The following is a 25787-nucleotide window of genomic DNA, read 5'->3' as shown; positions in this document are numbered from 1 at the left end:
TTTTTCATTTAACGAATTACTTAATGTTTGTTGTTTATTAAAATTACATAAAAAATATTATTTGTAAATAATTTTACAAGTATTTTTTTAAGCCTCGTTTCAATTATAATCGTCATGAATTAAATGCATTGGTATCTGTTAATTCCAGTAGTTATTGTTATCATAGAATTTTTTCGAAATAGGTAATTTAACTATAATATTAATATTATTCTACATACTGTATGAAATTTTAAAACGTTATTATGTAGAAGAATTATAAAATTATGTAAAACGAACATAATTGTTCCAAATACGATGCAACATCAAGTATTTCGAGTCACTTGAAAGAAGGCATACGTCAACGTCGAAGAAATGAGATTTTATAATTATGTCTTCCTAACTCTTCTTCATTCGCATTAGTGTATTTTTTAACAAGGGAAATGAGAACGCAGTAAACGAGGCTTACGTATTATATATGTAAAACAAGTAAAAGGTTATGTCGAAGTGAATAACGAAGAACAATCCAATCGTTACTGATAAGAATATTCAAAATTGTGCGAGAGTAGTATTTTTGTATAGTATCATACGAAATCAGTTAACGCTTAGAACGGACGCAAACTGTTTGTATACCAAATTCAAAGTGATAATACAGTGAATTCAAAGATTTTTCGCATCAGAAACTGTTCGTGTGTGCAGTGTCCGCCATTTTGCTTCCCTTACATCTGACATGTCTTTCTAATGTTATTATCGATGAATGCTGAAATTTGTGCGTGAATCTTCAATCTTGTTGGAGTGTATCTTCCAAGAAAAAGGTCGGATTGCTCCTGATTGGACAACAACCTCCATTACTATTGGAAGTAATTTACACTGTCCCAACCTCGGTTAAACTAAACGAAACATTAAGTACATAAAGGAAACATCGTGAGAGTATCCGTGAACAGTTTACCCTTGTTAATGGGTGCAAATATGCGGCAAAACTCATTTGATGAGTTTTCCTGACTGTATTGTTGAAACTTGATTACAGTATTTTGCACAGTGTCTTATTGACTATATAAGGAGCGAACATAACCAAACAGTGTTGATAGCCAACATCGTGTACTGATGTCAACACTGAAAACAAAAAGCTTATTAATATGGCTTTGACTTGCCAGAGATTACTAGAACTCTTAGAGCTAATATTCAATGTTTTGGTGTCTCATACAATGCAGTTACTCAAAGATGTGTAGGATATGTTTGATGTGAACTGCTATGCGAGGCAAGGATTGTTTTTATCCTGATCTAGCCATGGACTAAGTTCACGCTAACTGCTTGAACCAGGAGACTTTAGTAATTATCTCATACATATTATGTATAGAAATATAGGGATATAAACATAGAGTGATACATAGCTTTAATTGGTATAGATACTGACTGCTAAAGTATTATTTGCACTTTTAGACTATAGAGTAAATTTTATTATCATTTAAATATACAAGTCTTTTGTAAGGCACTGTAACAAAATTTGATACTAGATAATAAATAGCAAATTTTAATCTTTGTATTAAAGCAAAAACCCATGACACAACTAAGTTTTGTACATATGCACATAAATGTAAATAAGAAATAGCAGAGAGCATGTTACATTAATGATTTCAAATATAAATAGTGCACATGACTATTTTATAATTTATTATATTTTGTACAAAGATTCATTTTATTAGATATATTGCCTTAAAAAGTATAAATATTAATGTTTCTGAGGCAAATGCAAAATACCGAACTGTGATATAAAATACAATAAAAATAATTTTTTATTTTTTTATTCTCAGTATTATGAGTTGAAAAAATAGTACTGTCCGGACTTGGATCTTGGCACATGGCGTGAACTAAGTTTTATCTAGATAGGAAGAAAGTCGATTTGGCGGGTTTGAGAATGCAGGTAGAACAGAAGACGAGAGAAACGGTAATCAATGAAGGTCCCTATATCCGAAAACTCAAACATGGACAATAAATTGAAGTTTTCGGATCGCTTGAAGGCTTTACTGAAAACTGAGGCTCGTCAAGATGTCGATCCATACATCTTCAGTGAACCAGAGCCATTCACTACAGCAGGAGGGAGAAACGTTGCAATAGTTTCACCTAAAAATCCTAAAGTAATGCAAAGTTGTAAAAATATTAAGTCTAAGGGAAAGTGTATGAAACAAAGAATAAGGATAGCACCCATACCAGATGTGGAATACAAAGCTGTACAAAATCGTGCTATAGAATTAGATGTCGACACTAGTGCTGGTGGTGGTGGTGGCGGCGGTAATGGTGATGGTGAAAACATAGATTATAAAATTGCAAAAGCAATTCGACACAAACAACGCATTGAGAATTTACAACGCAATCCTATTGGGAATTTACAAAAATTAAAATGTAGAAGGCAAAGTCGGGACCATACCCTATTGTATTATCCTAAGGCTGGAGATGAGATATCGGATAGTGATTCCAGTGGGGATGAAATGACAGTCTATCAACGCTATTGGTTCTCAGGGGAAACTAGTACAGCTTTAAATCGTTCTGCACGCCTTTCTCAATTGCGTTCTCAACTAAGACGACGATTAATTCAATTACATAAAAGTGGAACAGACTCTGAAACATTGTTGCGCGGTAGAGCTAGGTGTTTATTGGAAGCTGCATACAAAGATCCTGCAACTACTGCAAGAGTTTTGAGTGATTCTTCAATTACTAGCAAAGTGGTAGATGGCCCGCTTTTAGTTGGTGGACTTTGTGGAGCTGAAGGATGTCAACAGATATCCTTACCCTGTACCCGTCATTGTTCTCGTCACATTATGTTGAACGGAGATCAACTTTTATTTGAACATTGCACTGCCAAGTTTAGTGATAATACACAATGTTGTATTCCTGTGTTTGATGTTGCACATGAATTACCTCTTTGTCCAGAGCATGCAAGGAAAAGGGATAACTATCATCGTAAAGCCCAAGAGTCTAAACCAAAGAAAGCTCGTAAAAAACCAACATCTCCAACAATTCCTAGGCCTAAACCAAAATCCAGGCCAAAGAAACGAAAGAGGCCTCCTACGACTAAACTTGAGACCAAGGGTTCTACCTTAGTACACGAAGAGAGCCAATATTTGAGTCAAATAAACTCTAGTGAAAATCAGATAAAAACATTGAACAATTTGAATACCGTAGCGCAGGGAAGTTCGCATTCTTCTAATTTAAATCTAGGATTAGGACTAGGTCTTGGAGGAGGACTTAAAGTGGATCTAGGAGATCATGAAGTGTTTCCTTCTTTGGATGCTGCAGAGCATGATTTTGGCAATGTGCTCAACAATTTACCAGCTGATGCTTTTAATGACTTGTTCATTGGTAATTATACTTTTATTTCTGCGATATATTTAAAAGTCAAATCATTCCGTAAGTCATTGAAAAACAAAGAAGAAGTCAAATCATTTCATAAATTATGAACGAACCTGTAAATGAAATTAGGAAATATAATAAATCCATGAAATACGCGGTCTTGAGTTACGCGTTGTCACCTCTTTTATAGAAAGCAGAAATGGAGAATATGAACCATCGAGAGAAGAAGAAGAGGAATTAGAACGAGCATTAGAGGCAGTAGATAAGGATGTACGGAATTTGGAAAGAATGGGGCAAACACAGGGACTTTTAGAGCCGGCATTACTGGCTCAACTTATGTCAGATATTGCTTCGTAGCCCCATCTATTTTAATAATATAATAATTTGAAAACGAGTTCGCGTGTGTTCCTTATAATATAGAAAGAAATACTGTTTGTGTCTGTGCTGCTAAATGTAAGATTATGTTATTAACTTTCATTACATAGCTATGGCAGGTCTAAGGTAATAGCAGGGATTGACATACAGAAAGTAAAAAGAAATAGTAAAGTTTGTTAATTTAGTATAAACATCATTGGGTACAACATCATAACATAGCAAGATTTATACACAATAGATCGTATTTCTTGTAAATGAAGACAATTTTTTCTGATAAATAATCATAAACAGATCACAATATCATCTTATTTTAAAAATTTAATTACTACTTTGTAATTATAATAGCATGATAGTGTCTTTTTAATTGCGAAAAGCATGAATATTTAAATAAAAAAGAAAATGGAAAACAGTCTCGCAAAGTAATTATAACATATTTAATGTTCTCAAAAGTACATAGATTGATATTCATTTATGGCTATCCCATTTAATTCTGATGTTTATTAGGAACAGAATTTGTTCAAAAACAAATTTGTTAATATATTATTTGCATTAGTAATACTTTTTATTTTGTTTCCAATTACTTTGATATGTTTGCAAGACATTCATAAATAGGTTCTAAAAATATAGTGACTTTGATCAAATCTAATTTTTAATGAAATATTGAAAATGAATGAATGTATGTGTTTTTTTGTATAAATATTTGATTTGTAGTTATTCATCAATCTATTGTAATAGAAACAAATATTTATGTGAAAGAAACATCAGTAATAATTCTATTAAATTATGCAGCTCCCGCAAATTATACAAAAGTTACAGTACGTTTTTAAATTGAAAATCTTTCATTCATTGTCTGAGCCAAGGATTAAGTACAAGCACCATGTTAAATGCATGTTTTCATAAGAATGTAACATAGGTTTTGTTCAAACAAAAAGTTAAAAACGGTTTTAACAAGTTACTTTTCATTGAGAAACTTTATGCATAGAATACAGTTGCACGGGCACATGACTGAACTTAAAGAACTACAGTACACATAAATAGTCATATACATTTTCATCGTCTAACTGCTGTAATAATATATGCAAATAATCGCGAATAATCTTACTGGCATATGCATAATTATCATTATCATCATGTTCTTCATTTTGTAATATAATCATGTAGACAATTGTTCAGTAATAGATAGCTGTAACATATAATTAAAAATTCAAATTAATAAGAAGTGCCGAAATAGTTTCATTTTTGATATTTTTAGTAACTATATGTTTAAATTTCTTTTGCAGCCTATAAGAAAAGATGACACGCTGTGCGTTATTTTATTATTCGAAGTAACAATATTAAGAAATAAGAATTAAGAAAATGTTAACGAGGCACAGATTCTGAGAGTAAAACTAGATTACCCTTGTCAATCATAAGGACAGTTGGGTTTACTTACTGTCAATTGACGTTTTAAATATCGCAATATAGCTATAGTGTTGATACTAGTGTTGTCTGTGTAAATGTAATATTTCAAAATGTACACAATATACTTCAGATTATCATAATTTTAATACATATCGTAATTGAGATCAAATAAAAGGTACGTCGGATCACCTGTAGAATTATTAAATAAGCGACATTAAAGTAAAACAACAAGAAATGCATTTTACATATAACACCAAGATTGTACAGATTTTTGTGAGATCTAGTTTTTATTATCAAAGTCTCTGTGCCAAATACGAGGTATGAATTTTTGTACCTTGTACATGCGTGTCACTTATTCACACATAATAGGTCGCAAAGAAGTATACCTTGAATAATGAATGTTTTAGCTAAATGTAAACCATTGCAAATGAACAGTAAATTTGCTACTTGTAAATGAAAACAAAAATATAATTTACAATTTAACCCATATTGGGATTAAATTAATGTCCTATATATTTGTATATATGACATTAATTGATTGTTATTATATATAATGGTAGTAAGTAGGTACAATAATTATTTATAAAAAGACAATGCAGAATTTAATCGTGGAACAAATGCATTGTTTCAAATGTACCTATACGTGTATCTCCTTGTAAAATATCAGCATTAGTACTCATTATTAGGCATTACCAATTATAATAAGCATATTTTTTACATTGTCTTATTGTATTCAGTTTATCCACCCTCTGATCACGTGTCCTTTAAAACAGTTTTTTTGAATACATGTGTCTATATTTAATGATAATTTATGTGACAAAATATTTTATTAGTATTATACGCTGTGTGGTTTTTCCAATATACATATACTATGAACAATGTTAAACAATTCTACATAATTTGCTCTCATAGTGTAACTTTACTGTTTAAGTAAATAATAATGTCAATATTTTCTTTGTTTTTCTTTACTAAATATTTTCTACAATGTAATATTAAACGAGAAACAAGAATATAATTATAATTTATATACAAACAAATGATTTACAAAAATCTAATGTAGACACATATATTCAATTATTTGATTGTTATCAATCCATATTAATATCAAATAATCACACGAATAATAAAATAGACTTGAAACAGTAATCAATGATTAGTTTTCTGTTTCATTTATTTTTTTACTCTACTTTGGAAAATATACTTAATAAATAAAGATACTAATTTTCATTTATCAACATTTATTGCACTTCATAGTATACCTTATCTGTATTCTTATATGTTTGATCGTAAAATTGCCTGTACTAATATTCCCGTCAGCAGCCGCATATCTTTTTTTCCCGCGAGTTCTAAATGCTAGAGTTATACTACTTGTTGGCCGTCTGACTATGTACTAATTTATACTACTTATTTTATGCACTCGGGTATTTGCGCACATATGGATTGATAGTACTCGATATGATTAGACATTGAATGATACAACGAATTGTATCGTTTGCTGATTATTTCTACACGTTACGAATGAATGTTTTGCAAATAGTATTAATCAGTAAACTATTATACAGAGTCAGACATACCGAGTAAGTGATACAAATCAGTTTACATACAGTATTCGGTAAGTAGTATAAATTTATAGATTAACATTCATTTTAAATATACAAGCGATTTTACATAATCTTTTTTACAAGATTCGTTCAGCATCGTTAGTTTTCAAAACTATGATAAACAACAGATTAATCTAATGTTGTTGATATGGAATATGTATCTATGTTTTTATTTTTCTGACGTTTAATTTCCCGAATTAACCATCGTTTTCTTGCTTCTTCGCAGACTGTTTGATAGCCTTTCGGTGAGATATCACCCATCTTAATTGGAAAATTTTTGGCCAATTTAAATTCAGACTCGAACAGTGGGAGACCTTGAATTTTTGTACTTTTGTCCTTTGATACGAAATACAAAGATATAATGTTAATATAAATGCACAGTAAGTGCATAGAGAAAATAATTGCAGAAACTCACTACAGATGATAATGTATCTTGTGTACTTCTCCATTCATACATTCTCTTTTCAGATAACTGAATTTTATCATGTTCTTCTTCTTCTAGCGGGATCAACATTATATCATAATCAGCTTTGTTCTCTCCTAGAATTCCAATTCTAATTCCTAACTCATGCAACTTATCTTCTTCGACGAGAAGAGCATTTTGTAAATAAAGTATCCGTTTGTCGCATGAATTATTTCCTATACCTATGTATGATAATTCAATAGCTGTTTCTTTATTTAAAGAAAAATATATTTACATAAATAAATAGCACACCTAAGGATAGAAGACGATAATCGCAATTTGAATATATCAGTTCTTGTATCAAAGGGGAATTTCTCAATAATTTCCTTTTTTCTTGTATTTCATGACCGTGCAATACTTTAATATCATCTGCTAACATATCTTGAATGATTTGACTAGCACTTCGTCTTTGTGCTATGTTGTATGCTTCGGTTCTAAATAATCTGTGTAATTCAATTTCTAAAAAGATAAGATACTAATATTTCTTTCATTATCAAAGTCTAATTTCTTACTAGTTTTGGAATATTTTACGCGATTTCCTTCCTGGTAAAGTAACTCACCAATCAAATTAAAGTATTTACGTTCCAAAGCTATCCAAACGACACGATGCGCCATACAAATTAGTACCTCAAACATTCTTAAATCTTTTTCACCTTGCGATTGAGTCATAGATGTCATTCCTTTCTTTCCACCGGTCATATGATGATATTGAATGCTATCTTGGCAACCTATGATTAAATCGGCATATTCTCTACCTAGAACACACCGAAGATTCTGCATATTGTCTGCAAATCTAAATCTATAGCCTTGTGCTAAAGGATTCGGTGCTTTTTTCATAGTAGCTGCACGTTCTTTCATCAGCTCTTCCCATATCGTCACATAATATTGAAAATACATTATTAATACTCTTAAGAAACGGTCCACAATCGGCAAATGAAAGAAATTTACAAATTGCGGGCTAACAGGCGTTGCTAATAAAAACATTACAAGATCTTTTATGTCTTGTAAAATAATAACGTTTGGTTCGTTTGGTGATATTTTTCGTAAATATTGTCTTCTAAATCGTATCTGAAATAATATGTATTTGATTAATAAAGATATTTAACGGGATTATTATAATTGTTTTCTTCGACTTTTGTCTATTATTTACCTTTTCACGCTGGCTTAAAGTTTCGTGAAAGTTTAAAAGCAAATATGCGTGCGGACTGTAAACTTGTGAATCGTGAACGGAATCAGATTTTTGTTTATTCTTTTTAACTTGTACATCTTCCGTTTTTGATATACTATGTATAAATATGAACAGAAAATAATAATTCAACCAAGTGTACTTATTTTTTCATTTCTGTACGGACAAAAATTTTGATTGTTTAAAAATTCATTACCTAAACAAAAATAATTCATCGGCAATGTCGTCCCACATGAAACATTTATCTTCCATATTTAAGTATCAAATTAGTGGAGCAATGCACTTCACATTTGGAATATATAAATTAATAAAAAAATATTAGGTTAACCAATTAAGAAATAAAAGTCAAAGCATAGCTTGATCTGTTCAATTATTGATTACACAAATGTATATATGTATCAACCTAAATAACTACTACAGCAATCATGCAAAAAGAACCAAATTTGTCATTATTAAAATTCATTGATTTAGTTAAAATTTTATTAGGGTAAAAGATTCCTAAAAATTCAATTATTTTTAAATCAGATTTTATTTACATATTATTCGTCTACATTGTTGCTTTTGTGTTTAGATAAATGATGCTTTGGCAGAGAATCCAAAAGTGGTTGGTCCTCAGGGAATATTGCTATATTAGGCAAATCCCATAACGATTCTTCCTCGGTAATTCTATTCTTCCTATTGAAATCCCAGTGACGTATTTTACATCTGACTTTTACTTCTTCGTGATTATTGATTTTGACAATTACACAAAATTCTTTATTTTGAATTGATAATTCTGGTCCTGATATAGTCTTTTCTGGAAGGATTATTGCCTTCTCGGGAACAATTACACCTGCTTTACGAAAAGCTACCCTAACGTGCCATTTTTCTATGTTCCAAGGTATATCCATAGACATCTCTACGGGCAAATAAAATTGAGACAATACACGTAAGGTTCTCGGTACATATTCAGAACTGTACGAATCCAAATGTTCTTTAAAGTTTGTGCCGTCGATGTAATATTTGTCAATATTTTCGGGAGTCGCATATACAGCCAACTTTGGTAATATAAGATTGATATATGCCTTTTCAGAATTCACGGAAACCTTTTGACCTTTTATGCCAACACCGTGCACGGATTTCAGTAAGACCAAATCTATAAGTTTCGGTTTGTTGCTATTTGTATTTTCTACCAGATCATAAATAAAATATCTATGCCCCAGCCGCGGTGCTCTACGATTTTTCTTATGCAGCGGTACAGGATATTTTCGTTTTAGGATGAACGTATTCTAAAATGAAAAATTGATTGCTATTTACATTTCATATGTTGATAGATAACATTTACGAATTGTTTATTTTTCAAAGTTCAATAACAAAGTATTACCCGACTTTGTTGAGCAAACAAATCGATCTGATTGGAAAGAAACGTTGCCGATTGTGTTCTTAAATGATTTATACATAGGCTCGTATATTTAAACATAGTTATTACTTTAATAAATATGTTTAGCCATCAAATACTTTAGTACAGCAATGCAAAGTTGTTTAGGTTAGAATTCGTATATATTCTGGTACAAACTTGGACGTTTTGCCGTAGGTGGCGCCACAATATTGTGCTAAAAATGGCTAAAAATAGTGTCGCCATCTAATATCAGGGATTCGTACTGCTAAAATCGTGCCAGGATCACAGAATGTTAGAGGAGGTATTTAGTATGTTTTGAGTGATCCAGTGCTCGGTCTGATAAAATTGCGCGATGGTTGTTATTAAAAATAATAACAATAGGATCGTGAACTAAGCGACGATAGTAAATGTATTATCAAACAGAACTACATATTTTAATATTTCTTAGAGTCAACAGATAGTTATATTTATTTTTATACGTATTAAAACAGGAAAGTGACACGTTATATTCGACGAAGAAAAATATACGTTTATTAATTATGGAAAAAATGAATTCACCGTCCGATGAGATTTTAAAACAAGCTATTACAGAAGTCCAAGAGCCGGTATTATTTCAGCAAATGTTACAAGATGCAACAGGTGCATATAATTGGAAGTTATTGGAATGGAGTTTGGTTGAGCTTGCTGAGAAATTCGGAGATATTAAGTTACCGTTTCGAGTTGGTTATAACGCTAAATCTATGGTAAATTGTTATTGGTGTTGACATATTTGTGTGCCTTTCGATGCAACAATATAAATGTTAATGTGACAAGTTTCAGAATTATGCTTTTAGGGGCCTCAATGGGAGGTGAATTGCCCAATTATTTCAATGACTCTGTCAGAGTTCATTCGGAATGTAGGTCCGAATGGAAATGACAAAAGATGGTATTATTTTGACTATAAATATATGCACGAATGGTTCAAAGATAAACCAGAGATAATGAGTTCAGTGAGTTGGAAAAGATTTGGCTTTGATAAGACAGGATCCGAGTCCACTCTATGGATCGGAAACAAAGGTGCTCATACAAATTGTCATCAAGATTCTTATGGTTGTAACTTAATAGCACAGATTCATGGAAAGTTAGCAGTATTTCATTCATATTTGTAAATATTTCGTTTCATTTTTTGTTTCCATTACAAAAGAAATTGTTTCAGAAAACAGTGGTTGCTGTTTCCCCCGAGTTCGAGTAATTTTCTGCATCCGACGAGGGTCCCTTACGAGGAGTCAACAGTTTATAGTAGATATAATTTTTTCTGCCCCACCGAAGAAGACGAGATAAACATATTAAAAATACAGCACAAGCCGAAATTAGTAACTCTCGAGCCAGGGGATGTATTATTAGTACCTGCTGGTTGGTGGCATTATGTTGAATCACTGGATCTTTCTGTCAGTGTAAATACATGGTTACCAATAATAACGGACAATGTATCACGAGTTAAGGAAGCTATTGTTAAATTAATAGTAGCTAGAATTGGTGAAAATGTCTACGATACATCTGACAAAGCTCGATGCAGTTTATCTTATTGTATGAAATTGGTAATGTATTATAGAATATGCATAAATATTACAAGCGATACGATTGCTTTTATACGCAAGTTAAAATTAATAAATTTAACAGCTCAGTGTTGCCCTTAACGAATGTAAAAACATGGAAAATATAGAATCTTGTAAAAAAATGAAATACACTGCATGGACAGCAGAAGATTTAGTAGCACAATATCCAATGTATGTGAAGTTTCTTTTGGAACCTAAAACAACAGAATTGGAAGGGTTTTTAAAAACGAAAAGGGAACGATTTTCTGGAGTCGATATCGATAAGGTAGAAGGAAACTCTTCTAAAACGAACTGTAATGTTCAGAACAGTATTTCTTCGTTTCAACAGTTGTCCGACGATATTGTCAATGCGCTTTGTCATCCTGATGTTGTTAATAAAGTGGCAGATTTGCTCCTATCGTCATAAATATTTACACGGTGATACCTCTTAGTTATTCTATCCTTAGTCACATAGTCGAGTAAAAATAAATAATAATTTAGTAATAATTATGATCGGATCTTGGTTTTTTTGTCCGAACGGTACTTTCCACGCGAACTCTTCAATAATTGAAGATCCCGCCATGAGACCTCCATGTTGTTTGTTTAATGTCACTGCTGCACTTAAATATTTACCGTTTTCTTCGAAATGTTTTATAGACGGTGAATCTAAGACTAGAATTACTGAGATGCGTATTAGCTGAATAAAATATATAAGTAACAAGTATCACGGTACTACAATATTTTATCGTGTGTAAGTTACGGTTAGAAACTTCAAATGTATTCCGCGATCCTAACCCCAAAAGTCGCGTTTATCCGATAACGGACGTCATAAACGGTGTTTTTCAACAAGTTTTTAATAAATTTATGTGACAAATATTTGTAACATTGTAGACTGAATGGTGCTGTGTTATAACTTTTGTTCCAAAGCATTAAAATTCTACGTTATTTTTCTGTTTTGATTAAAGGTTATCATTTCTCGTTCCCAAACGTTGATCAATCCGTTTTATTTTGACGTATCTCGATAACATTAATTTTTAATAATAATCAGTGTGTTTGACGTTTGTCCGAACTATCTCGTTGCAGATCTACGGAGGGAAATATGATTACCTTGAGGGGAAAACTGAAAAAGGAAAGTGACATAGCAAGCGCAAAAAGCAGAGATTATAACAAACGCATTTCTGTCCGTGATACATTATTAGTCAAAGAGGTACAGTGATGTAGGAACATATGAAGTTATTTTGAAGATATCGAAATAATGGTAACTAGCCGACAAGCTATAGGTGTGTTGAAGTTGTTTATTGTTTTTAAATTGTATAGGTTCAAGAAATGGAGCAAACTTTACCTACCACGTGTAGAGTTACGTTTAGAGATCCCCATTGTCTCCACGAGTTTACCTTGTTGATCGTTCCCGACGAAGGTTATTGGAACGAAGGCAGATTCTACTTTCAGATTTATGTACCCGAAGATTACAACATGGCTGTAAATATAGTTATTCGCCAGTTTGCATTGCGGCGACAACATAGTAATTTGTAACCAAGCAGGTATTAACAGAATATCTTTTTTAGCCACCAAAAGTTAATTGTTTAACGAAATTGTGGCATCCCAATATAAGCGAGGACGGCGATGTATGTCTTTCGATATTGAGACAGAGTAGTATAGATGGAATGGGATGGGCTCCGACTCGTAAGCTTAAAGACGTAGTATGGGGCTTGAATTCCCTTTTCACAGTGAGTCTTTTGCAATCGGTTACTATAAATTATCCTTAATGGATCGTTAGGTGTAATTTACTATATGTCTTTTAGGACCTTTTAAATTTTGATGATCCTTTAAACAGAGATGCGGCTGATCTCTTTGTAAAAGACAAGGACTCCTTCCGGAGTAAGGTGAAAGACTATGTCATGCAGTACGCAAAAAGATGATTCGAATTAAATATAATACTATCATAATGTAACTGTACATTTATGGAATTAGATTTCTGATTTCGGCAAACGTTCAAAATTCTATTAAAAGATTCCTTTCTCAAAGTGATATCGAACAAACTTGTATTTAATACTTTGCGACTAGTCTTCTTATTCTAGGGAGATTGTATTTGTTATCTTCAGTTTTGTTAAACGTATGCAGCTTACGATTGTTATGGCACTTCGTTGCAGTTATGGTAAAATTTTGCGTGTAATTAATGGTACAGGGAACGAGGACGAAGAATGTGTCATTTGTACAATATGCTTATCCTCTTTATAGATCATTGTAATGATGGAAGATACTGATTTGTAAATAAATTCCATATTTAATAAGTCTTTTTACGTAAATTTAATAAGCATGTAACTCAGACCCCGCGGCCGGCGGCCATCCATGAGAAGAGGATCATCAACTAAAATCACCTCCGAATTTTCATGTCGGTATGGCAGTCAGATTGGGCCACGGAACATTTTTTAGGAGGACATTTAATCCGAATGACAATTGTATTTTATTATTTAGTATTTATTGGTGATTTTATTAGAATATAATCATCGTTTTTGTACAATTTCGAAGGGTTCGGTTTGTACCTTGATTCGTTAAAACGTGGTGTATCTTACGTTACGTTCAAATACCGATAGATCGATTACTTTCTCTTTCTTTACTCGTAGATCGTTGGAGTAACATATGACCAGATGTTGGTATTTGTTAAAATAATTAAAAGTTGTAACAAATAAATAATAACAAAAAAGAGAACAAGAAAAGAAAGCTCTTGCACGTTTACCGCAACTCCGTTCGGTTACTTTCCCTTGCTCTCCACGAGACTGACTAGATATCTGCGTGAAATTTTACAGTCACATAAGGTAAAGAAAAATTGGAAAATCGTTGCTTAATCGTAGCTTATCCGTTAGAACGTGGTGAGCAGTTCTTCTTGTATGCTAGTCGATCTGATAAGCTTTTGCGTGGAACCTAACAGGCTTTCGCTCGCTAAACTTTGACTCTGCGATGCTAATTTCGACTTTTCTTCGTGGTACTCTTCGTTGTATTCTTTCAGTCTGTTGCCTAAGAACACGGCTCTCTCGCGTTTCTTAATCATAAAGTCTGATAATTGGAGCCACCTGTGTTCGTGGCACTCTTCTACCAGTGGTCTTTTGCTGGAATAAGAACAGATTAATTAGAAATATTTTTATTTAAATAAGACATTTAAATAAGTTCAGATTCTAATCGACTTGTATTTTCTAGATATTCATCGATACAAACCTGGGTGCTCGTTTGAACAGCAACATAAGGAATCTGGTAGCCTCTTGACTCAGTTCCTTGAAGAGGTGTTCGAATCTGTATCTCACGAACAAGATATTCTGTCTGGTTTCATCGGGATCCTTACCACGGAAGGGCGGGATACCGGACAGTAGAACGTACATCAAGACACCCACCATCCATACGTCTGTTTGAGGATGTGCCGGTTCCTCGTTATATACCTCAGGCGCTCTGTAATCGGGATGACCGAGTTTCGGCACCGAAGTACCCAACTTGCTCACGAACCGAGCGGAACCCATGTCGACCAGTTTGATTTGAACCGATCTAACGGTGGACATCACCACGTTGTCCGGCTGTATATCGAGGTGAGAGTATCCTCGCCAGTGAAGGTACTGCAAACCGTCCAAGATCTGCGAGATGGCCGTGGCCACGCAATTCTCCGAGTACTCGTGTCTGCTCGAGAAGTAGGTGAGAATGTCGGCGCCCTGCAGCTTCTCCAGGACGAACATAGCGACGGGTGAGCCTGGCGCCTTGTACGCCGTTTCCAACAACGCTATCCTCTCGTGTCTCAACGAACGGAGTGCCTCGAACTCCCTGTTCACCTGTTTCTCCGTGTTCGCGTTCAGCTCCAAGATCTTCGCGACTATTACACGGTCCGAGGCTTTATCGACGCCTTTCACAACGGCACAGAATTCGCCCCTATGGATCTCCGAGATGAAGCTGTACTTGCTCGAGAGATTGGTCTCGGTCGACCATTCGATAGGGTGATCCTCGATGGTATAGTCCATGTGCGGTTTGTCCTCTTCCAGCATTATCTCTTGCCCGGCTTCCGTCAGTTCTTGCAGATGCCTCATAGCTCTGGTTATCTGAACTTTCGGGCAACCGGTTGGCCTGGTCTTTATCAGCTTAGAAGGGATGCCTTTCTCGCTCCAACCGATCCGATTACGCGCCGCCAGACGGAAGTTGTAACTCGTGTCCGGCTTCAAGTCTCTGACCAAGAAGAACTCGTGATCGATGTTCGAGGCGAGGTCTATCCAATCGATGGAATCGCCATCCCGTATTTGAAGGTTGTAGCACAACACCGGAGAGTTACCATCGTATTTCGGTTGCTTCCATCTTAACAGTATTTCGTTGTCCGACAGATCAGATACCTGGAACGCAAACGTTTATGTTGAAACGACGATTCATTTTCTGTAACATGTTTTAATATTTTTTTTTGATTGTTCATAGTTACCTCGGGCGAGTCTGGACCCGATGGAACAACCGCTTCCACCAATCTGCACCTGACAACCGTCTGTCCCAACGGGTTTCTCGCGACAACTTTGTAGCTGCCCACGTCGTGTTCCTTGGTCTGATCGAAGCTGAGTATAGACCTGCCGTCCTTGTCCTCGGTGACCTTTATCCTGTTGGTTTCTTGAATCATTATATCATTTTTGTACCACTGGATCATCGGCTTGGGACTGCCAACCGCCAGGCACACCAACTGAGCAGGTTTGCCCTCCTCTATCGGACGTATCTGCGGCTTTTCCCGGAAGAACGGCAAGTGTCCCTCTTTCTTCGACTCCAGCATCGCCTCCGCCTCCGCGTAGCTGTCCAGTCGCGTTCCCAATTCGTGTTTCAAACGTCTCAGCGTGAAGTTGTCCGGCGATCCGTATCTGTTGATCCTGGCACGCCTCTCGTCGTCGATCTCTTCGTCCATCACGTCCGTGAAACGACGTCGCTCCCGTATGATGGGTGCCTGAATCAACGATGCGCGAAATTGTAAATCGGAACACGGAATCTTTGATTGCCGATAGGTCCAACGTACCCTCCAGTCGAAGTTCTCGTCGGTGATCGTGCGAGAGAATCCTGGACTGCGATCGCATGCAACCTTCATGTACTCGCGCAGACGCACGGGGAAGCTGGTGTCACGAAGTTGTAGGAGATACGTGTCTGGTCCATTTTGATAGCTACAAAACCACGTTGTCGATTATAACAAAGCAATGTTCAAGGCTGCACAAGGTCAGGAGTATCGAAAGCAGTCTACTAAAGTTTGAAAGCATTACTAACTGGCTTTCGCTCTTAATGATTCCGATCTCCGTGTCAATGGGTTCCCTCGAAGGATACTGATTGTCCCATGGTTTGACCAAAGGTTTCTTCAGTGGACTGTATGTTCGGTCGTCGCTGGGTTCAGGGGTATATTTATGACCAGGCGGATAAACCATCCTGGATGGATGTTCGAAGGCTGTCTCCAACTTGCGTCTACGGAACCATGTGCGACAGGACGCGTTGTTGTACCAGTCGCTAGAAAATGTTTGTTAAAAAAGTGTTTTAATCAAGTATCTAAATTAACGTGCAGTTTATAGGATGATCGATGTACCGATAGAGTTTATAATAATTCTTCAAGTTCTCAGACGGAATTTTGTAGAAATCGGTGGGAGATCTGTCCGCGTAAGTTATCCAGGGATGAGTAAGGGCAGCCTTGACGTCCATCCTCCTGTCGCAGTTGTACATCAGCAACGAACGAATGAAGTCTTTGCCCTCCTCCGTGATGTTACTCCAACGATCATCGAACTCCCATTTCCCTTCTCTGATCCTCATCAGCGTCTCCTTGTCGCTAAATCCTCTGAAGGGTGAAATACCAGAGAGCAGTATATACGTGATGATACCGACGGACCACATGTCCGTGCTAAACGACACTCCCTCGTTGTTGGTCACTTCCGGCGCCACGTATTCGGGCATTCCGTATGCCAGGGTCATCAGCCTCGTCTGCGAGATTCTTCTGGCGAGTCCGAAGTCGCAGATCTTCAGGTCGTCGCCTCCGGTATGCGAGATCAATAGGTCTCCCAGCTGCAAGTAAACACAGATTTAAAGACAGAACGGACCCCGTATTGGAACCTATTAATTTATCGAAACGAAGGTCAACCGTCAGTCCAAGATGAGCGAAGTGGTTATCGTGCATGTATTCCAATCCCCACAGCAGCTGTCGAATATAACCAGAGATCTCTGTTTCGGTGTAGAACGCCTGTCTGGTCAGTATGTCCACCAGCTCGCCACCAGCAGCTCTATTGTTCAGTTAAGTTACGTTTAGACATTGACAGACCGTTAATCTTTTATTCCAAACAACCACAACGGTGACAACGTTTCCGTCAAAGGATACAGTTCCATGATGAGCGTGACTGTCTGATCGTCTTCGTACGCGTCGTGCAGCCGCAATAGTTTCCTGTGATTCAAGTTGTTCATGATCTCCATCTCGTTGTACATGTAAGGCCTGATCTCTCCTTTCCCGTGCATGACCTTGGCCGCATAGTTCCTTCCGGTGCACCTCTCGACTGCGTGATAGGTGACGCCTTGGGTACCGCGGCCAAGCTCGTCGCCCAGGTCGTAGTAGTCCTGGTACGGTTTGTCGTGTCGCGTTCTGATGTCCGACTTCCTCTTGTACGTTCTGTAACCGTACTCGTGCTCGTTCTCCTCCACGTGCAGCATCACGGAACAGGAGATCGAACCCGCCACGTTCCCGGCGCTGATCGAGTAGAGACCCTCGTCCTTCACGATGGCATCGTTGATGATCAGAATGGAAATGTCCGGCTCGGTGAACTCGATCTGCCGGAACGCGTAACGTTTCAAGTCGGTATCGAGGAAAGAAAATTGTACATAACGAAAGAACAAACCCTTATTCTCGAGGATGAGGTGAGAGGCTTCCAGTCCTTGTACCATTTGATGTCCGGGAAAGGTACACCGGTGACGCGAGCCACCAGCTGTCCGATTCTACGTACCATGACGATCACCTCTTCCGGTCGCTGGATGAACGACGGGTACTCGGCGATCTTCAGATAAACCCTTTGCCTGGCTTCGCCGTGCTCGTTGGTGGCTACGGCCTCGTAGAAACCCTCGTCCCTCTCCAGCATCCTGTTGATGAATAACGTGGCTTGCCCGTTCCTCGTGTAACTTTGATCGTATCTGCCGCCCGACTCTATCGGCTGATCGTTGAAGTAGTACGTCATCCTCGGTTTCGGGTAGCCGTAGACGAACCAGAACAGACTGCAATTGTGGTGTTTGACGCCGTACTGGGTGTCGTACTCTTGACGAAGGAATCTGGGCGCCTGAGCGTAGCCGTCGTGAGGCGGTCTCTCGATGTCGAAGTCTTTGGGGAAGTAGGGGCTGGTCTCGGGACGGAAGTCGATGCCAGGGGGCAGATAGGGGAAGAATTTCGGCGGGTCTGGTTCCAGTTTGGCGCGGTACGTTTGCGCGAACGGCGACGGATCGCTGATACCGTACTTGTTCTCCACGCGGATACGGAACTTGTAGTCCCTGAACGGCTCTAGGTTGCGGATGTCGCAGACGCAGCTACGGACGCCTGACCGGGCGGTGAACCAATCGCCGTCGGGCAACTCGCACATCTCCACTTGATACGTCACGGGGATACGGGGACCTATGGGGATGGACGGTTTCCAGGACAACGTCAGATGACGATCCATCATCCTGCTGATGATGGGACGGTCGGCCAAAGGCAACGGAACGCCGGACTTGCGGTACTTGTCGAAGTCCGCGTACTGGTCCGCCAGTGGTTTCTTCGCGCGTGGCTCCAGAGCTGTTAAAATTGGAATTTAAAGTCTGTTGGCATCGACAAGGTACATCATTCGGTTTATAGTCGAGCAATGGGTTGAAGTTGTCGGCAGTCTATGCAGGCAGTGACTTAAACTCATCGCTGACTTCAGAGACCAGTTAGGAGCACGCTTACATTCGTAAATCAATTCCGCGCTGCAGGAGTCCTCGCCATGAGGATTCACTATCTTCAGCACGTATTTGCCCGCGTCCAATTCGTCGATATTGGCTATCGTCAAACGCAGCAGGCTGCCCTCTTGGTCCATCCTGATTCTGTCGGTCTGCCACAGTCTGTCCCCGTTGCGGTACCACTCGAAGTCGGGCTCCGGGTAGCCAGTGATGCAGGCTGTGAATTTCGCTGGCATTCCTCTGTACACCTCGCAATCGCCGATCCTCTTCAAGAACGACGGAGGCTCGATCTTCTGCATCTTTCCTCTGGAAACGAAGCATAGATTTGACAAAGCCTGTCCTTAAAAATAGGATCAATCTCACTCAAACCACTTACATCTTGTCGACCACGGCCAAATTGGCCGCGCATTCCGCCTCGCCGCTTCTGTTGCTCGCCCTGCACTTGTAAGTGCCAGCGTCCCCGTACGTGCAGTCCTTCACGTACAAGCAGCAAGCGTCGCCATCGCGCTTGATCTTGTACTTGTCGTCGTCCTTCAAGATCGGTTTGTCGTTGAAGTACCAGGTGATGTCTGGCCGCGGGACGCCGGTGACGCGCGCTGGGAATTTCGCGTCGAACGACGGCAGCTGCTGGAGGTCGGTGAACTTCTGCGTGAAGCTCGGCGTCTGGAAGATGTTTCTGACGCTGGCCGTCGCCTTGGCAGTGTCCTGACCCAGTGGATTCGTCACGCGACACTCGTAGACACCGGCGTCCTTGGGCTCGGAGGGATTGATCTCCAATTCCGTCTTCTTTCCGTCGCAGGTGATGGTAACGCGCTCGGAGGGTTGCACAGGCGTGCCATTCTTGGTCCAGCTCACTTCCGGTATCGGGTTGCCCACGAACGAGGCGGAGAGATTCAATGGTTGACCCTCCTCGACGTTCGCGTCTCGCATTGGATTGACGAATGTTGGCTTCTCCTCCGCGACGTCGGGCTGGAGTTTGTTCATTATGCTGATGGTTCCTTTGCACGAGGCTGTACCCTCCGTGTTGCTTGCTACGACCTGGTAGTCGGCTGCATCCTCTGGCGTGGCTCTTTCGATGATCAGCGCTTGGCTTCCATCGGGCAGACCGACGGTCTTTATACGGTGTCCATCGGGTATGATCTGTGAACGCGAAGAGGACTCTTAGACTCTCAGTGTTTTGTAACAAGGAAAATACAGGTACACACTACGTTATCGAACGAACCTCCTCTCCGTTCTTGAACCATTGAAGCGCCGGTGCCGGTTTACCCAGAACTTTGACCTCCATCTTCACCGGGAAGCCTTCAACCACGGTTAGGGGTTGAAGACTACCGACGAACTCTGGTCGTTTCTCTTTCTCCTCGACCTCGATCTTTGCAGTGCCAGTGATCTCGCCGAGCGAGTTGGAGACAGTCATCGAATAAGTGCCAGCATCTTCCGGGCGAGCGCTGTCGATCCTCAGACCGATCAGACCGTTCGGTTCGTTCATGAAGAATATCTCCTTGGCCTGTCGCAACGGTATACCATCCTTGAACCATTGCACCTGTGGATTCGGGAAGGCGACTACTTGGGCTTCTAATTTCAATGGTTGTCCCACGATCGCCTTGATGTCCTCCAACGGTTTCGAGAAAGATGGTCTCTTTCTCTCAGCTGTAATTTAATGATACAAAAGTTTGTACATTTGATAAGCGGTACGCGATATTGTACAAGGTCTGTGCTTACGTTTGATCGCGACGGCGCACAACGAAGCGTGCTCGCCGGTGGAGTTGGAGATGACGAGCTTGTAAGCTCCGCAATCCGTCGGTTTGACGTTGTCGATCGTGAGCTTGGTGGTGCCGTCGGGAAGCGTCTCGAGCTTCACGTGCTCGTCCGGAACGATCTTCTCCCCGTCCTTGAACCAGGAAACTTCAGGAGCAGGGCTGCCGTCTATCATAGCTTTAAGCACCAGAGGTTCGCCTTCGTCGACCTCCGTCGACCTTGGCAGAGTTTGTCCAAACGTGGGCGTGATCATTTTCATCTTCAATTGGCAAGCCGATTGCGAGCTGCCAGCGACGTTCGTCGCTTGACACTTTATGGTGCCAACGTCGCTCTGGGAGAACGTTTTGATGGAGTAGGTGCTGTCCACAGTGCCTTCTGTGGTGGTGGTTATCTCATGACGGCTGTCTTCCCTGATCACCTCGTTGTCTTGCAACCAGACGACCGTTGGCTTCGGGATACCGGTCACGCGGATCTTCATCTCTATGTCCTCGCGGTCCTTGCACTCGACGCTGGCGAGCTCCTTCAGGAAGGTCGGTGTCTCGGCTATGGAAAGTCACATTTTATTCAACGCAGGTGATCTAACGGTTGGAAACTTTTTTTTATATTTTTGGAGCACTTACTGTGCGGCGTTAGCTTTGCCTCCGCAGTAGCTTCACCGAGGTAATTCTTAACATGGAGAGTATAAACTCCACCGTCCTCTACCTCGACGCTCTTGATGATGAGCGTGAATTTGTTGTTGCGTTTGTCCTCCATGAAATCGAACCTGTCTCCCTTTTCCAGAACCTGGCCATTCATCGTCCACGTGATGTCCGGTCTCGGGTTCCCCTTGACGATTACTTCCCATTCGAGCGAGTCCCCGACGGGTGCAGTGGCGTCTTCGAATTCTTCGATCTCCGGGCGCAGTAACAGGTTCAGGAAAGCCTGATAACGTCGATTAAACGTCTCGTTAAACAATAGTTACAGATATCGGTTTCCATTTTATACAAATTACGCTACTAACGCTAGACTCTGCCTCGCCGTACTTGTTCTTCAATTTTAGCGTGTACTCGCCGGTGTCTCCTTTCGCGCACTTAGGCACACCCAGAGTAACCGTGGTCTCGGTCAGTTTGTCCGCTGCTGGTTTGTTCTCCACGGTGCGTTTCAGCCGGCTGTCGTCGGTCGAGATTTCTTCACCCATGAAGTACCTTTACAAAATAATAAGGGTAACTTTAACAAATTATTGCTCGTCGTTTAGAGAAATGGTTTGGAGATGTCAATTAACGTACCTGTTCCATACTATATGACGCAATGAATGGGAGAAAATAATTTTCTAATATTTAATTATAATACTTAATAATATTTAATTATAATTGTAATATTTAAATAATAAAGTGATTTGTGTTGAAGATTGAAAGATTTAAATTGTAGAACAATGCTTCGACGTTACCAGAGAGTAAGTTATTTCTATGAATAATAAAAAGTCTCTAAAAGTTTCCTCGTACCATGCCATGTCAGGAATAGGATCCGCTGTGAACGTGGCCTTGAATTCCCCAGACTTTCCTTTGGCCACGTCCACGTCGTTCAGAGGTTGGAGGAACTTGGGCCTGCGAAGTTCGTCGATCGTGCCAACCTCCAGGTACCCTTCCGAGGTGTCCTCGCCGAGTTTGTTGGTAAGCATGCACGAGTAGATGCCCTCGTCTTCCAGCGTCGCTTTGCTCAGCTCCAACGAGTAGAGTTCGCCGGAAGCTGCGATCCTGATACGATCCCCGGATCTCAGGGGTTTCCCATCCTTGAACCATTTGGCATCCGGCCTCGGCAAACCCGTGGCCTTGATCTCGAACAGGACCTTCTGGCTCTCGTAGATCGTTCGATCGGAGAGAGTCGCGCTGAGGATGTGAGGCGGCGCTAAACGAGAAACGAACAGATTAGGATGGATCCTCGCGCGTGAAGCTTATGAGGGATCTAAAAATTCGTTCAATTCGTTCCTTTGCCGTGCAACTAATGCGTCGTTGCGCTTGCCACGTGCTGCTTTGTTATTCTCTACGAATGCTAGACAATTTTGCTAATACTGGAATACTGGTTGTAATATCGATCAAGGATAATATTTGATTGTCTAGCATCGTTTGTATCGACTCACCTGGAACGACGAGGGACCTGGCCATGCTCGACTGATCTTATGTTGGAAGCAGTGAGTGTTTTGGGTTGGGTACAGACACGCCAACAAGATTTAATCTATCCCCGTTGACCATGATCTTGCGATTGCAAGCTTCCAGCTTGGATAGATTAAACGTTGCTGGACGTTTAGTGTTAGCGTTCAGAGGCGGCCAAACACAGCTATTAAAACGACAATCTGATCTGGTTACAATGGGATAGGAGACATATCAGTGCGAACAGAGAATCGTGCTGGTAACCAAGCCTGTACAAGAATACCAATCCCATCCGAGACTCGTCCGATGGAACAATCCTAGTCGTACCTGAGTCTCTGTTAGATTCCTTTTCAAGGATATCGTCGAGCACGCTTCGCTGACGTTTCACGCGGCTCAGGAGAGCCTCGAGCTCCTCGTCGGCCTCCTCGTCGCCGCTGAGGGCAGCCTTCAACGAATTCTGCCTCGACGTCGATCTGATCGACTCTCTGGAGTCCATTCTCTCTAGCTTGGAGCTCTGCCTCGACAGGCCGTTCTGAACGGACGCTCGACGTTCCTCCGCGATCGAGTCGACGCGTTCGATCTTCATACTCTCTTTCGTCAGCTTGCTCTCCTCGATCGTGGGCGTCTGCGGCTGATCCAGCGTCGTCTCGACCGCCTGCTCGGACAACGATCCTCTTTTAATCTTCAAGCTGTGCTTGGAGAGACCCGAATCCTCGAGCACAGCGACTCTGGACTGTTGCACCGTCTCTTGGCTCGACTTCTCCGACGGCGACTCCTCCAGCGATCGTTCCTCGATTATGGTCTCCGCCAGCAGAGTGCCTCTGTAGGGTCTCGCGTCCTCCAGGGTCCTTTCCTCGATCCCGTTCCCATTGAGCTCCTCGTAGGATCCGTTCGTCAGCTTCAGATCATCCGTCAATTCCGCGCACTGCATGTCGTCGGTGCTCACGTCCCTGGAGATGCCTTTCAACGTCGACTCATCGTCGGACACCGAGACGATCGACACGCCGCGGTTCACCTGGAGCTTCGTTCTGTTATCCTCGCTAGCCTCCGAGAACTCCTCGATCAGTACACCGTTCTGAGGCTTCTGGACGGTCTCCTCCTGCACGGTGTAACTGTACGAACCGATCTCCTCGACGCGAGGACCGTCGGAGTGCATCTCCTGGCACTCGACCTTTGTCGCGGTCATCTTGCTGATCGTGTGGCTCTCATCGGGACCTGCGAACGGCCTGGCTAGTCACCAATTACCTTTTACTTAAACTCTACTACAGGGGAGACGACCTTTTCGGCGCAACGAGGAACATGGTCCGTCGTTTCGAGGCTGTCGCCACTCGCATAACCGCTTTTACACTCCGTCCGAGGTTCGTGAAAGCTCTGTTCGGTGTGGCGTTATTTGCTAACGTGCTCGGCGGATTTTGTGACGCTTCCGATATTTTCTTTTAACGTTCCAAGCTTGGCAATTCGTTTCTAAGGCGGTAACTTTGATCTCGAAGGCTCGGGGTCACAAAATCCGCGCCCGCGACGACGGTTACGCGTGTGAATCGTGAATGTTTCAGCGTGTGCGATATTACCTGTGAGGATAGCTTCGTGGGTCGTCGTGGAGGCCACTGAGATCGTAATCGTGTCACCCTGGCCCCGCGTTACTTGGACGTTTTGTGTCTCCAGTTTCACTCGACCTGAGAGTTATCAGAGATAGTTGTTTGGGCTACGATCTACGTCTACGCTAAACACCAGCCATATCTCTCTCAAACTTAACAGCTATCGGCGGAGGCTGTTCGAACAACCGTTACAGAGTTTGCCTTTTGACAACGGATGTCAGCGTTGCGATGTTAAAGTCCGACGAATTACAAAAAAAAACTCGCCAGTCAAATGTTAACAAATCGCCTCAAGCTCGCGCTTGGGTTTCAAAAAAAGACGAATTCTCGGAGCAGTGATGTTTTGGTTAATTAATAGCCTGGTCCACGGCGATGTTGACAATGTTTTTTTGTGTCGATCTCAACAAGAAAAGAGTTATTTATTATTTGATTATAAAAACAGTGCTTCAAGATGAAAATACTGTGATCTATACGTGTGTTACGCTGATATATATAACTGTACATGAATATAACATTTTGAATTAACAGTTTGAAGATTTTCAAGAAGAAACATCGCCGTAGGCCGTTTACAATTAAAAATCGACGTGTCGAAGCGCGTGAAAAAACCGCGGCACGTTTCCCCGAACGTTTAAAAATGTTCTTACCAAAATATCTCGCGTCGATCGCAGGACACAGATACAGGCTTCGAAGCGTATACTATAGCAGACTGAAATCTTTCTATACAGCTCACTCTTTTTGCACTCTATGTTCATTTTACCGCATTATTGACGATCGTTCTTTCTACGATCCTTGGATTACCTTCCGGTCCCGATTCCTCCGCCTGTTGCACCTTCGCGCCGACGTCCTCCTCCTCGACTTTCTGCACCATCGTCTCCTCTTCCTCTACCGTGATCTTCTCGATCGTCTGTGTCTTTTCCTCGACGCTCTCCTCCGTTTTCGCTATGAAATTTACACACACACATTGGGACGGGGTTTCACAAAGTCCTTCGATCGAGCGTCGTTATTAACGTGTGATCACGGTTGGTAAAGCGATCGATACATAAAAAGGGTACAAGTGTATAGTGAGAGTACTTTCGAAAAGACAACGAA

General features: G+C 40.4%; 6 protein-coding genes across 19 annotated transcripts in view; 3 read left to right on the top strand and 3 right to left on the bottom strand.

Moving 5' to 3' along the window:
* Positions 1–447: 447 nt before the first annotated feature.
* Positions 448–3976, top strand: LOC122398753 (INO80 complex subunit D). 2 transcript variants are annotated; one of them, XM_043398913.1, is made up of 3 exons: positions 448–1305; positions 1788–3333; positions 3515–3976. In XM_043398913.1, exons 2-3 carry the CDS (start codon positions 1929–1931, stop codon positions 3679–3681), a joined length of 1572 nt encoding a protein of 523 aa, XP_043254848.1. In that variant the 5' UTR covers positions 448–1305; positions 1788–1928; the 3' UTR covers positions 3682–3976. The 2 variants fall into 2 exon arrangements, with proteins under 2 accessions (XP_043254848.1, XP_043254847.1); XM_043398912.1 differs by having other exon boundaries at positions 448–3333.
* A 2318-nt stretch (positions 3977–6294) lies between these two features.
* Positions 6295–8602, bottom strand: LOC122399249. The gene is made up of 6 exons (XM_043399797.1): positions 8547–8602; positions 8315–8447; positions 7725–8232; positions 7417–7623; positions 7117–7346; positions 6295–7037 (listed from the first exon to the last, which is right to left on the bottom strand). The coding sequence occupies exons 1-6, from the start codon at positions 8600–8602 to the stop codon at positions 6831–6833; spliced, it is 1341 nt and encodes a 446-aa protein (XP_043255732.1). The 3' UTR covers positions 6295–6830.
* A 268-nt stretch (positions 8603–8870) lies between these two features.
* LOC122399252 (39S ribosomal protein L9, mitochondrial) lies at positions 8871–9922 on the bottom strand. Its single transcript, XM_043399801.1, has 2 exons — positions 9714–9922; positions 8871–9618 (listed from the first exon to the last, which is right to left on the bottom strand). The coding sequence occupies exons 1-2, from the start codon at positions 9807–9809 to the stop codon at positions 8890–8892; spliced, it is 825 nt and encodes a 274-aa protein (XP_043255736.1). The 5' UTR covers positions 9810–9922; the 3' UTR covers positions 8871–8889.
* Positions 9923–10027: 105 nt separating this feature from the next.
* Positions 10028–11734, top strand: LOC122399251 (HSPB1-associated protein 1). 3 transcript variants are annotated; one of them, XM_043399798.1, is made up of 5 exons: positions 10028–10137; positions 10220–10471; positions 10562–10848; positions 10924–11305; positions 11388–11734. In XM_043399798.1, the coding sequence occupies exons 2-5, from the start codon at positions 10268–10270 to the stop codon at positions 11727–11729; spliced, it is 1215 nt and encodes a 404-aa protein (XP_043255733.1). In that variant the 5' UTR covers positions 10028–10137; positions 10220–10267; the 3' UTR covers positions 11730–11734. The 3 variants fall into 3 exon arrangements, with proteins under 3 accessions (XP_043255733.1, XP_043255734.1, XP_043255735.1); XM_043399799.1 differs by lacking the exon at positions 10028–10137 and having other exon boundaries at positions 10336–10471; positions 10548–10848; XM_043399800.1 differs by lacking the exon at positions 10028–10137 and having other exon boundaries at positions 10385–10471; positions 10542–10848.
* A 182-nt stretch (positions 11735–11916) lies between these two features.
* On the top strand, positions 11917–13499 carry LOC122398812 (NEDD8-conjugating enzyme UBE2F-like). 6 transcript variants are annotated; one of them, XM_043399027.1, is made up of 6 exons: positions 11917–12053; positions 12386–12509; positions 12620–12781; positions 12868–13029; positions 13105–13180; positions 13381–13499. In XM_043399027.1, the coding sequence occupies exons 2-6, from the start codon at positions 12402–12404 to the stop codon at positions 13473–13475; spliced, it is 603 nt and encodes a 200-aa protein (XP_043254962.1). In that variant the 5' UTR covers positions 11917–12053; positions 12386–12401; the 3' UTR covers positions 13476–13499. The 6 variants fall into 6 exon arrangements, with proteins under 6 accessions (XP_043254962.1, XP_043254968.1, XP_043254965.1 ...); XM_043399033.1 differs by having other exon boundaries at positions 12386–12560; XM_043399030.1 differs by having other exon boundaries at positions 13105–13185; positions 13381–13489.
* A 265-nt stretch (positions 13500–13764) lies between these two features.
* Positions 13765–25787, bottom strand: part of LOC122399034 (obscurin-like) — a 34024-nt gene continuing 22001 nt past the window's right edge. For 3 of the 6 annotated variants that reach the window (XM_043399352.1, XM_043399355.1, XM_043399353.1), the window contains 19 exons: positions 25497–25637; positions 24675–24779; positions 23434–24321; positions 22462–22864; positions 21981–22164; positions 21601–21901; positions 20945–21523; positions 20448–20872; positions 19602–20365; positions 19233–19531; positions 18163–19082; positions 17652–18094; positions 17418–17556; positions 16872–17341; positions 16562–16795; positions 16320–16461; positions 15747–16250; positions 14516–15663; positions 13765–14409 (listed from right to left, as the gene is read on the bottom strand). In XM_043399352.1, coding sequence (XP_043255287.1) covers positions 14163–14409; positions 14516–15663; positions 15747–16250; positions 16320–16461; positions 16562–16795; positions 16872–17341; positions 17418–17556; positions 17652–18094; positions 18163–19082; positions 19233–19531; positions 19602–20365; positions 20448–20872; positions 20945–21523; positions 21601–21901; positions 21981–22164; positions 22462–22864; positions 23434–24321; positions 24675–24779; positions 25497–25637 — 8336 coding nt within the window. In that variant the 3' untranslated portion in view covers positions 13765–14162. The remainder of the gene's footprint in view (positions 14410–14515; positions 15664–15746; positions 16251–16319; positions 16462–16561; positions 16796–16871; positions 17342–17417; positions 17557–17651; positions 18095–18162; positions 19083–19232; positions 19532–19601; positions 20366–20447; positions 20873–20944; positions 21524–21600; positions 21902–21980; positions 22165–22461; positions 22865–23433; positions 24322–24674; positions 24780–25496; positions 25638–25787) is intronic. The other 3 variants (XM_043399354.1, XM_043399357.1, XM_043399358.1) reach the window with 2 other exon arrangements.

The sequence above is a fragment of the Colletes gigas genome, unplaced genomic scaffold (genome assembly GCF_013123115.1).
Source record: "Colletes gigas isolate AHSC1104 unplaced genomic scaffold, ASM1312311v1 Colletes_gigas_Sc00012, whole genome shotgun sequence".
NCBI classification, from domain to species: Eukaryota; Metazoa; Arthropoda; class Insecta; order Hymenoptera; family Colletidae; genus Colletes; species Colletes gigas.
Note: the sequence above shows the minus strand (reverse complement) of the source record. Positions and strands in the feature narration are given on the sequence as shown.

Bases quoted from the DNA above. Each gene is read 5' to 3' on its own strand.
- LOC122398753 (XM_043398913.1), top strand. From the start codon at position 1,929: ATGAAGGTCCCTATATCCGAAAACTCAAACATGGACAATAAATTGAAG. The intron at 3,334-3,514 runs GTAATTATACTT...CCTCTTTTATAG, and splicing joins TTTTAATGACTTGTTCATTG to AAAGCAGAAATGGAGAATAT.
- LOC122399249 (XM_043399797.1), bottom strand. From the start codon at position 8,602: ATGGAAGATAAATGTTTCATGTGGGACGACATTGCCGATGAATTATTT. The intron at 8,233-8,314 runs GTAAATAATAGA...ATATTATTTCAG, and splicing joins CTTTAAGCCAGCGTGAAAAG to ATACGATTTAGAAGACAATA. The intron at 7,038-7,116 runs GTGAGTTTCTGC...TTCGTATCAAAG, and splicing joins AAGATACATTATCATCTGTA to GACAAAAGTACAAAAATTCA.
- LOC122399252 (XM_043399801.1), bottom strand. From the start codon at position 9,809: ATGTTTAAATATACGAGCCTATGTATAAATCATTTAAGAACACAATCG. The intron at 9,619-9,713 runs GTAATACTTTGT...TTTTCATTTTAG, and splicing joins TGTTTGCTCAACAAAGTCGG to AATACGTTCATCCTAAAACG.
- LOC122399251 (XM_043399798.1), top strand. From the start codon at position 10,268: ATGGAAAAAATGAATTCACCGTCCGATGAGATTTTAAAACAAGCTATT. The intron at 10,472-10,561 runs GTAAATTGTTAT...TTATGCTTTTAG, and splicing joins GTTATAACGCTAAATCTATG to GGGCCTCAATGGGAGGTGAA. The intron at 11,306-11,387 runs GTAATGTATTAT...TAAATTTAACAG, and splicing joins TATCTTATTGTATGAAATTG to CTCAGTGTTGCCCTTAACGA.
- LOC122398812 (XM_043399027.1), top strand. From the start codon at position 12,402: ATGATTACCTTGAGGGGAAAACTGAAAAAGGAAAGTGACATAGCAAGC. The intron at 12,782-12,867 runs GTAAATATAGTT...TATCTTTTTTAG, and splicing joins CCGAAGATTACAACATGGCT to CCACCAAAAGTTAATTGTTT. The intron at 13,030-13,104 runs GTGAGTCTTTTG...TATGTCTTTTAG, and splicing joins GCTTGAATTCCCTTTTCACA to GACCTTTTAAATTTTGATGA.